We start from the raw sequence: 10,639 nt of genomic DNA, 5'->3' as shown, positions 1-10,639 counted from the left end.
ACAAAAAGCAGCAGCTTGTTTTGATTCAGCATAGGACTAGGATTTTTTGTTACAACAGAATGATGCTAGTTCAGCTGAACTAATAGCTTTCATGGAGAAGTTTTTCTCATTTAGGTTTTGCTCTAGCTCAGCTACAACAGCTTCCATCTAAAGTTCCAAACACTTCCATCTGCAAGAACAGAACTCCAAAGAGTTTTGGCTCCTGCAAGTTTTTCCTTCCCACCACCAACCCTGCTCCCATTAATTTTGTCAAGGAGTTTCACAAACCATTAGTCAGGTTTTTCTCAGGTATTTGTCTCACTACCCCGGGTCACGTGCTTGAAATCCTTTTTTTCTATCCCAAACACCCAGGGATTTAAAGCAGCCCCCATTTCTTCTTTAGAGAAAGCCCCCAGCTCTGACCACAGCCCTCAGAAACACCAACAGAGACTCAACATTTACCTCAGACCCAGACAAAGGGTTGGATGATGAACCCCTACTCCCACCAGCTGTATTTATGTTAAGAATGCTACTTTTTCCTCTCTTCCTGATATGCAAGATGCATAAAGGCAATCATAGCCTAACACACATTTTTTACAAGTATCGTTATTAGTACCAGGAGAAATGACCATCTGGTATTTGGATTGCCAACAGAACACATAAGCACTCTGGGAGGATTAATCAGCTTTTTTTGTTCCTCCCTGTTGCTCCCACTCATGGTGTAGTTTTGGTCAGGTCTCAGACTGAAAGAGATCTGTTATCAGCAATTTTCCCACCCATAGGAACACGTCAGTAAAACAAGGAGTGTGCGACACAACAGAATGGTGAAAATTGCAGCATCCCCTTCCCACCTCAAGGACCTTTAACAGCACTGCGTTATCTGTAGGCAGATGACATACGTGCTCTTCCAGTACTTGGTACTCCTGCAAGTACAACAAGATGGACAGGGAGTTGGCATTTGACAAGACCCATCACCAATTCTGTCTCCAGCTTTCTCTTCCTGCGAGCCAGCTCAAAGGAACATTGTTGTTGCCCTGGGTATCAGTTTTTTTCGGTGCACCACAGAAGACCCTGGTCTCCTGGAAGGTGACCCTGTCACATTTCTCTGGGCCCTTAGGGCATTCATTTTTTCAACAGGAATATGATCTGAAATCTGGTTTGTCCTGTCTGAAGTGGAAGCAAAGAGGCCCATGCGTGAATTATCCCATGGTATTGACGTCAGATATAGAAAATCCTGTTGTAGATTAAGTTATTTAAACATTTTTAACTTCAAACAATTTTAATAATGCCTACAGAAGTAGCCAAGATCATTCTGATCCTTTCTGTTCTTTCCTGATTAATGATATGTCCCTCTTGGCAGGAAAATGAGCCATTGACCCAGCACAGAGTGACTTGGCAGTCAAGGTTGTTACCGAAATCCGGAATAAAACTCCTTAACACCAATGTGAAGTGAAGAAACAGGCACTTCATTTATTGCAGCACCAGTATTTCCTCACAGTCATGATTCACCTCTCTAAAATGCGAGGTCCACAATGCCCTTCTTTCCTCCTTCTACACCCCAAGGAGTGTGGGAGGGCACATTTCCCATCCCATTTGCATCTCGGGGAAGGTGAACTCCTTTGTCTCCCCACTGACCTCCAGAGCAGGAGGGAGTTGCCAGTGGACACAGCCATTTGCGGTGTGTCTGCTCCAGACAGCAGAGGTGAAGCTTAAAGGGAGAACAGCATTTATTTTCAGAGCCGCATGCTCCAATGGATTTAAAAAGTTAAAGGCAAAACCAAGTTGGACATTAATCACCTGACAACTTTTCTGTTACAGCTAGGATAAGTTAGACGTCAGTCATCTATCTGCTGGGCAAAGTGTTGCTACAGCCGCTACTGCTAAGATCAAGCTGAAATAAATTCAAGCTAAAAGAAGTCTAGAAAAAGCCAGGCAAGTCCTCGGCTCTTGTCTTGCTAACCTAGAAGAGGTCTGTGCTCTTCCAAGAGCAATGGCATCACCTTATTTAGTGTATTACAATATACAGCTCTCTGGGAAGCGGCGTCCTTTCATGCCCCTCCTGGTGACTCATAGATGTCCCCTGGAAGGAAGGATCCTAGGCCCAATGGAAATAAAGGCTATGACACACACCTTTTGGCTTACAGAAGCTTCACTGTTTATTGGGAAATGAATCGGAGACTTTGCCAACATGGAGTGAGACCCATGAATTCAGGGCCCTGGGCCAGGAGGGAGTACACTGCATGACTGGTTTGCTAATGAAAAGCTCCTGCAGTTCCACCTCCAACATGCTGATAGTTTTCAAAACAGTCTTGTCCCACATGAGTTCTCTTGGACTTTATGATGGGCTGGGTCTGATGTAGATGAGAGTTTTACTTCCGAAATAATTGATTTGCATGGCAATGCAGATGTGGGAGTTCTTGACACAGCCTCGTCTTTTGGGGTAAAGCAAGGAGGTCAGCAAGTGGGGTGCAGCAGGAGTCCTTCATTGGGATCCACTGCCATTGAGCCTGCTGTTGACACCTCTAAACGCTCATCTTTTCTGGTGTACGCAGCACCCTCTTGTCAAGACAGAAACTATAGACTCATAGAATCATAGAATCGTTTAGGTTGGAAAAGACCCTTAAGATTATCGAGTTCCACCGTTAACCTAACATTACCAAGTCCACCACTAAACCATGTCCCTAAGCGCCATCTTTGTGGAGGCCAGTAGCCCATTTTGGCAAAGCTAAATACAGGAAGGGCAACCACTGGGGAATGTGATGCTTCCTTCCCACTCCCATCTCCGCCCAAACCAAACCCACTGGAGGCTCTGAACTAGAGGTTTTCCCTTGAGGAGTTAGTTCAGCATGATACAGGTTCAGCCCAGCTAGTATAAGACATAAGCAGTGAGAATTCATCTCTAATGTAAGACCCCAGCCGGTAGCAACAGTGGTATCTCAGCACAGTAGGTGAATTTAGGCTATACTTTCTGGCCCTTCTTAGCTCTGCAGGTGCAGCCGGTCTGTAGCACAGGGCATGTGTTGAGCTCAGAGCCTGAAGACGCTTGGCTCCACGGTGCTCCCAAGGAGAGTGTTGGCTGCCTCCAGGCACTTGTCCAGCTGGGACACTGCAATTGGTAAGAGACAGGGGCACTAGGAAGTCAAGCAGGAGGGAGGGTCCACAGATGGAAAGGAGAAAGGGGACACAGGACTCCTTCATCTGTCCCCAGGAAATTGTGGTCCTGCAAAGGGGTGAGGCAGAGCCCACTGGAGAGAGAAGGGAGGAGGCTGTGCTGTGGGGATCAGCTGGAAAAGGATCCTCAAGACTCACCAGCTCGGCTGCATAGCCAGGTCACAGCCTTGGCCTCCAGCAGCCCACAGAGGTCTTGGTAACACTTGCCATTTCTGTTCAGCCAAGTCACAGCCAGCACTGTGGCCCAGATGCTTGGCTCCAGGACCTGTAGGAGAACAATGACTCAGACCAGCACGTAGTGCTGAGCATCCTCCCTGCCCCATCACTGCTTCCCACCCTTTCCTTTGTGGCTTCTGGTTTCTGATCCGTTCATTCCTCTCTGGCTGCCCTTGGGATGCCAGTGTTGCCACCAGTCAAGGGGATCCCACTGCCCCAGGATGACACACTGCTACCGTAAGAGGTTCTTCCCTTACCTCAGCAGGCATCTTTCCCTTGATTTCAGCCTCATCGACTTCCAGCACAGAGGCCAGGCCTGAGCTGAGGGCCCAGGAGCCATCTACATTCTGCAGTGCCACCAGCTCCTGGCACTCAGCAATGCTTTTGGTGGGCCAAAACACAGTATCTTGAGACCACAGAACAAATTCCAGGTGATTCACATGCTTGAGAGAAGAAATAGGTGGTGGTGGTGGTTTACATGCTGTGGGAGAACACACGAGCAGGAGGGTTGGGACAATCACAGAAGGATGGCCCTTCTCTACTCCCCTGTGCAATGCCCCAGAACTTTGTCTCTGCTCTTCCTTTAGGCAGCCACCTGCAATCTAAGCTCCTTCCTGCATGTCCCCAAGCAGTCCCATCCACAGCCCTTTCTGGACACCCCTAACTCAACCCCAACTTTGGCCATTGCCTCTTCTCCTGGCATTCCTGCCCAGCCATGTCCCAAGACCTCTCTTGACAGCCCCCCAGTACTTCTTATCCAAATGTGTACTTATGATCCAGCACCACCCCTGTCCCCTCCCTGGGTGTCCCTGAGCTGGGTCTCATATTCACTGAAGAACTGTCAGGTTTAAGGGTAACTAAGGGAAGGGTTAAAGTCAAAATTCATTCGTTTCCATGCCATGGGCAAGACATGGCAGCATAATTCTGTAAGGTGTTAGATTATCTCATACCTTTTGAGCAAGCCCCCTGCTGGGACAGGTGAGCAATGCCATGGGTGAGTCGACGGAGGGCAAGCCATGATGCACACACTGCTGTCAGCCAGCGATGTGGGACCCAGATTGCCTTATGACGGCAGGAACTGCTCATAATGGAGCCACGAAGCTCAATGGTCTGGCAGGGGATGAGTGACTGGCGGGGTGGCAACAGTGCCAGGGGCCCTTTGAGAGCAAACAGGGAAAGGGGCTGGATTAAGCACATGGGAAAGAAGCACCTGGTGGTGATGGGGCTTACCCAGTGAGACTGGGGGTGCCCTGTGGCTGGGGTTCCAGCTCCAGTGGAATGAGAACAGCCCATGGAGCTGCCCCACCAGCTCTTTCCCGTGAGTGTCTTCCCTTACCTCGGTACCAGGCGACCCTCTGTGATGTGCGAACCCCCGCATAGCTGGTAAAGGGGCAGATGATCCCCGAAGCAAGGCTGATCTCGACTGCACGACGCCTGGGTTCATCCCCTGACCCGCTCACAGCCTCTGGCAACAACCTCTTCAGCAAGCATCTCGCGGCCAGGCGATGCCCAGCCAGCCTGGGGACAGAGTGGGGTGAGGCCTGACCACCCGGCTTGCCTCCATGCTGGAGAAAGGTGGACAGAGAGAGAGCCTGGACATTTGGGTTCTCTCCCTTCAGGGGTGAGGATGGGCAGAGGGATTGGACAGAGGATGGACAGGGTCCTTGTCTGTCTGGAGGGAAGTGGTGCCCAGGTGCTTGGGTCCTGCCACTGTGGGGTCAAAGCAGGGAAGGAGGGCGTGCTTGGACACCTGGGTTCTCTGCCAGTTTGGGATTGTGTGTGGAAGGTGGGAACGCATAAGCCATCTGGGCCCCCTCTCAGCTGGAGTCCATGTTCGAAATGAGGGGGATGCATGCATCTTCCCTTGGGACAGGCTCTCACCGGCCATCTCCCTGTGGGCACAGTGGGAATTCAATCGTGTGGCTGACATCCTGGCCGTCCAGGCTGTACTTCAAGGTCATGACCCCCTTGGCCACCGTTGTATCCTGGGAACACATGGGAAGCTACTGAAGATTGCTGGGGACACAAGATGGTTACTGGGGGATTTGGAGAAGCTACTGGAAGATTACTGGTGGTTACTGGGAGGCTACTGGGAGGTAGCTGGGGGTGGCTAGTCCCAGCTCTCACCTGTGCCTGTCCGTGGATCTGGGCATAGAGAAGGCTGTGTTGACCCTGAAAGATGGACTGAGGGGTGCCCCCCAGCACCTCAACCTCCAGGCCACAGGGCAGGGTCCAGCTCAGAGAGACTTCCTCAGCTGCTAGCTTGAGGGCCTGCTTCAGGCACTTCAACACCTGGGGACAGAGGGTAGGACACCGCAGTTCGCAGCTCCACCAGGGTTCAGCCCATGGCCCCTGGTGTCGGGGTTCCCTGGGAGACAGTGGAATGCGTGGGGTAGCCTGCACCAGCTATGTTCCCTGGGCACAGTCAGGTCTGTGGGTTATAGTGGGGCAGAAGCCCAGGCACCCGGGTTCTCAGTGGGGTGGGGCGGTGGGGTAGAGTCAGGGGAAGCCGGAGTGCCTGGGTTCCTGGGGCAGCCGAGTCTCGACTACTGTGTGTGGGCAGCCCAGGTGGTGGGGTGCTTGGAAGTCAGTGCGTCTGTGGAATAGAGGGGGATCTGCCAGGGCTCCTGGGTTCCTACCTCAAATACGCTGTTGCCAGAGGAGATGTAGGTAGCTTCACCTCCCGTCTCCCTGGCCAGGGTTATAGCTAAGGCAGCGCTGTCCTCAGAGAAGCAGAAGGAGTGACACCTATGGGGGAAGCAGGGAAAGGTGTCAGAAATAAGAGCCGGAGGTGGGTGCAAGGATGCTGGGATAGAGCTGGAGAACACAGGCTGGAGTTAAAGCTGGGAGAACAAAGCTGGGGTGCAGAACAAGGGCGCAGGAGGAAGAGCAGGGAGTAGAGTGAGGGACTGGGGTTGGAGCTGGGGTTAGATGGGGAGCTGGCAGAGGAGAGCTGGGACTTGGGGCAGAGCTGGGGTCAGTCTAGGGGGGCTGGGGCAGAGCTTGGGTGCACATCAGGGTGTGCAAGCCCTGTGCCTCAGTCTCCCTGCTCACTCTGTGAAGGGTGCCTTGGTTGTGGCAGTAGTAAGCAAAGACTTCCACATGGGGGCTTGGCACAGGAGAGCTGTGCAGGGTGGGAAGGATCTTTGGGACACTGGAGGGACCCAAGGATTGGGACAGGCACTGGTGAGCAGGGGCCCTCATCAGGGGTGGAAATGACTGGACAATCAAAGGGTGACTGGAGGACTGGGGGCAGAGCGTCCCCATTACCGGTGGCTGTTGCGGTGGCGGCAGACCTCAGCTACGATGGCTTCCTTGTCGGGGGGTGACCCGGCCATGAAGATGAAGAGCTGAGAGACAGGGGACATGAGCGGTGGGGCCCTGCACAGGGACCCCAAAATGGGGAGAGCAGGCCCCTGAAATGGAGAGAGGGGCCCAGGAGAGAGACCCCCCGCAGAGAGACTACCCCAGGGAGAGATATCCACTCAGGGACAGAAACGCCCAAAGGTATAGACCCACTTCTCCATTCCCCCAGACCTCACGGCGTCCTTCTTGTTCCCTTGTGACCACCACATACCTTGGGTGGCTCCTTCCACCCACACTCCTGTGTCCTCTCTCCCCCTGGGACGCCTGTCCCTCCACCCCTCCATGCCCCTGCACCCAGACCTGGCGCGTATGTCCGCGGGGGCGGGAGGTATTGTAGATGGAGCGGAGGGTTCCCAGCAGGTTGGTGTCACCCAGACTGGAGCCGGTGGAGGGGATGCGACGCATGGCCTCGGTCAGGTTGTCCTGAGTATATTCAACACTTTGCCTGCAGGAGGCACAGCACGTTTGGAGAGCACATTGCTCTATGCCGGCCCTAGTGCTCCCCGAGACCCTGCCCCAGAGCACTTCCCACAGCTTGTGCCCTAGGGTCCTCTCCAAGACCCTGCCCCATACTAGTTCTTGAAGACACCTTGCTACATAGTTCCTACAAGACTCTGCTCAACAGAACCCCAAAAGATGCTGTCCCATAACGCCATGAAGATCCCGTCTCCAGAATCTAGCCTTGCCCTCCAGCACCCAGCTGTGCCCTCCAGCACCCAGCCTTGCCCCATACCAACCAGCCGATTTCAGAGCATGCACACCTGCCCTCCAGCATCTAACCCTGCCTTACAGCACCCATTCCAGCCTCACAGCGCCCAGCCATGCCCCACAATATCCAGCCCTACCCACCCGCACCTAATCCAGCCCCCTAGTACCCGGCCTTCCCCATGTTTGCTCACGGGTAGATGCCCACAGAGCTTTCTCCATAGCAGTAGATGTTGAAGTAGCAGCCCAGGGGCAGGCTTTTGAGAAGGAAGAGCAGGGAGTCCTGTGGAAAGACACAGCAGGCAGGTCTTGGGAGGCACTTGTGGGGGGTACAGAGGCCTTTGCCCATAGTCTGGTCCTCCTAAAGCCTCTGGGCTCCCCTGGATGACCCAAGCCAGTGCCCTGAACTCACCATGGCACTTGAGATATTTCAGGACCATTTCAGGCCCCACCGGTCCCCCCTCACATCTCTGTCCCTCTATAAATGCCTGCCCTGGCCCGCTCCCCTTCAACCTGCTCCTCCAACCCATCCTGGTCCCGGCTCTGCAGGGATACCTGTGCATGCTCAAGAAAAGTAGTGTCCAGGAGGAAGATGAACTCTCCAGACAGGCGCTGCCCAGGCACTGCCTCAGGGATACTGGGTGCCAGCATCACCAACACCATGGGGTCACCAAGCAGGGAGCCTGGAGGAGGTACGGGGTGGGGTGAAGGCCAGATAGGGACCCCTGTCCTCCTCCTGGTTCTGATTCTCATTGTGCTTTCAGCTTCCACCATCCCAGAGCCTCTGATGCCCCGCGTTGGTACCTCAATACCCTACTGTACTGCCCACTAATTACACAGCCCAATGCCCCATGTATTCCAGCCCACTGCCTCCAGAAGAGCTACCCAGTGAGCCCTAAAATAGAACTCCCCGTATGCATCCTGCTATATCTGATACCTCACAACAGTGTCCCCAGCACCCCACCCTGGCGTCCCAGGACCCAGACTATCCCATCTGAATGCCTCCCTTTCCCATCCCAGTGTCCAATGACATCTCGCCCCCCAGAATCCCCGGTGTCTCCCCGTGCCCCAGCGCCTCCTGCAACCCAGAGGTGCCTCCATGTTCCCTCCCCAGCTGCACTCACCTGGAGGGGCTCCAGGGTCTCCTTTCTCCACCACAGCACTGACTGCAGTGGGTTCTCCAAAATACACCAGCAGCTCCAAATCGTCCCTACCTGGGGGGCTGCCAGCCAGTGAGACCTGGAGAAGGGGTGCGTGGTCATGCACGGGAGGAGGGGACCAGACCCAACATTGGGCCAGGAGCACAGGCACTGATCCCAGTGCATCTCCTTTTTCTCAGCGATGACACCCCTCCCCTGCTTCCCCCAGGATCCTGGCACTCAGGAGGGCATACCTGTGCAGTGCTGCGGTCCCGGGCAGTGTAGATCAAAGGGGTGAGGGCGAAGTTGGCCTGGACATTGGCCACTCCACGGGATGACTGCAGGCTAGCAGTGAGCAGCAGGCTGTAGGGCAGCTTGCTGGCGAGACAATTCTGGGCTGCAAGGAGAAATATGGCACTGGGGAGGGCAAAGGCTCTGCCTGCAGGGGTCGGGGCGGAGGGGGGGCAGGATTTGGCATCCATATATAAGACATATGGAGAGAATTGGGGGCTGTCAATGAGGCGTATGGAGGGGTCCATGAGTCTGTTTATGGAAAATGTTTGTGGGAGTTGTGGATGCCCTCATGGGGCACAAGGAAGGATATTTGGGTCTGTCCAGGGACTGCCTGGGGGAAAATGTGGGTGCCCCTGTGGGTGCAAAGGGAAGTTGCATCGGGCCTGTTTGTAAAGCACATGGGGAGTCTGCGGCCCTTCTGTGGGGTGTGTGGCTGGGAGGGCAGGTTCCTTGTGGGGTCACTCACCACCATAGTGTGTTGTGCAGGGATGCAGTGTGGATGGCAGCACAAAATGGGCTGCTCCATCTGGATCCCGTGGCAGCTCTTGGACATAGTGCAAAGTCACGACCAGCTCCCTGCCAGGGGGCAGGGTGCCCAGAAAGCAGGCAAACACCTCACCCGGATAGTGAGTCTGATCCTGAAGGTATTCCAGATCCTCCCAGCGCCCTGTAGCCTCATGCAGCTGCTGGGCCTAGGTGGGAAGGGGAGGAACAGAGAGGTGATCACCAGGCAGGCTGCGGGCTGCTCATCCCATGCCCCTGTGGTGGTTCACCCATTTGTCCCTGGATGCTGGTACCTCATCCCGCAGCATGGCCTGGACCTTGGCATCCTCACTGCAGGCCTGGAAGGAGTAGATGGCCATGTGGGGGCCCAGGGGGAAGACGAAGAGGACTTCTGTGGAGACCTGACTTTTGTTCTGGTAGATGAGTTCGGAGGCCACGTCAGCCACATAATCCTGGATAGCAACATCCACCACAGCACTACACAGAGGCACTGTGGACAGGGGTACGTTGAGCCACTTCCCCAGAAAAGAGGATCCTGTTGCTGTTGAGAGAGAGGCAACCTGCCCATCAGCACACATGAACGACGCAAGGAGGTGATTGGGGCTGCTTCAAGTATGTGGCTGTTCCCACCCTGGAAACCAAGACTAGCTGACCAATGTTACTGAGGGTCTAGCGTGAGCCTGCCATAGAACAGTGTCTGACCCCCGGCCCCCAGCTTCCCTTTTGCCCCATACCTCTGTTCCCCACCCATTTTCTGCAGAGCTCTTGACCAGTCCCATCCTTGTTTCACTCTGGGAAGACACAGTCCAGATATTTCCCTCTACAGCTGCCTATCCTCCTCCTTTCCTTGTCCCCCTTTGGGCGCATCCCCCACCCCCCAAATGTCCCTCAGCTGTCCAATCCCCAGCTCACTGTCATGGGTGTAGGATTTGTTTAGAAGTCCAAAGGTCTGACGCCACATTTCTGGAGACCTGCAGACAAGAAGGGTCTCCTGTAAGAGGAGAGAAGCACAGAAACCACGAGGCAGCCCCTATTTGGTGATGATTCCTTGCCATTTCCCCAGTCCTACGCACATAGCTGGAAGGCCCAACCCACCACGTACAGCCAGAGCAAACCCAGGGATTCAGAAATCCCTATCCATAAGCACTGGGATGTCGTCAGGAGTATCTCTGCATTGAGGAGGTCTGCACCACATCCCCACCATGGGAGAATCTTGAAGAGAACTGAGGGATAGCGAGGGAAGATGGAGAGAAGAAGGTGTGAAA

The 10,639-nt window shown here is 54.3% G+C and overlaps 1 protein-coding gene across 1 annotated transcript; it reads right to left on the bottom strand.

Moving 5' to 3' along the window:
* Window positions 1–2,895: 2,895 nt before the first annotated feature.
* On the bottom strand, window positions 2,896–10,342 carry LOC104317752 (von Willebrand factor A domain-containing protein 5A-like). The gene is made up of 17 exons (XM_069786861.1): window positions 10,287–10,342; window positions 9,668–9,915; window positions 9,340–9,562; window positions 8,831–8,973; window positions 8,562–8,676; window positions 7,993–8,120; window positions 7,632–7,720; window positions 7,033–7,177; window positions 6,637–6,716; window positions 6,006–6,114; window positions 5,494–5,658; window positions 5,248–5,351; window positions 4,703–4,884; window positions 4,317–4,523; window positions 3,624–3,847; window positions 3,289–3,415; window positions 2,896–3,085 (listed from the first exon to the last, which is right to left on the bottom strand). Exons 1-17 carry the CDS (start codon window positions 10,333–10,335, stop codon window positions 3,006–3,008), a joined length of 2,418 nt encoding a protein of 805 aa, XP_069642962.1. The 5' UTR covers window positions 10,336–10,342; the 3' UTR covers window positions 2,896–3,005.
* Window positions 10,343–10,639: the final 297 nt, after the last annotated feature.

This window comes from Haliaeetus albicilla, chromosome 7 (assembly GCF_947461875.1).
Source record: "Haliaeetus albicilla chromosome 7, bHalAlb1.1, whole genome shotgun sequence".
NCBI classification, from domain to species: Eukaryota; Metazoa; Chordata; class Aves; order Accipitriformes; family Accipitridae; genus Haliaeetus; species Haliaeetus albicilla.
This window is presented reverse-complemented; position numbering and strand designations above follow the sequence as displayed.

Coding starts and splice junctions, on each gene's coding strand:
- LOC104317752 (XM_069786861.1), bottom strand. CDS start 10,335: ATGTGGCGTCAGACCTTTGGACTTCTAAACAAATCCTACACCCATGAC. Junction 8,974..9,339: donor TCCCTGCACAACACACTATG/GTGGTGAGTGAC, acceptor TTCTCCTTGCAG/CCCAGAATTGTCTCGCCAGC. Junction 8,677..8,830: donor GGGACCGCAGCACTGCACAG/GTATGCCCTCCT, acceptor CCCCTTCTCCAG/GTCTCACTGGCTGGCAGCCC.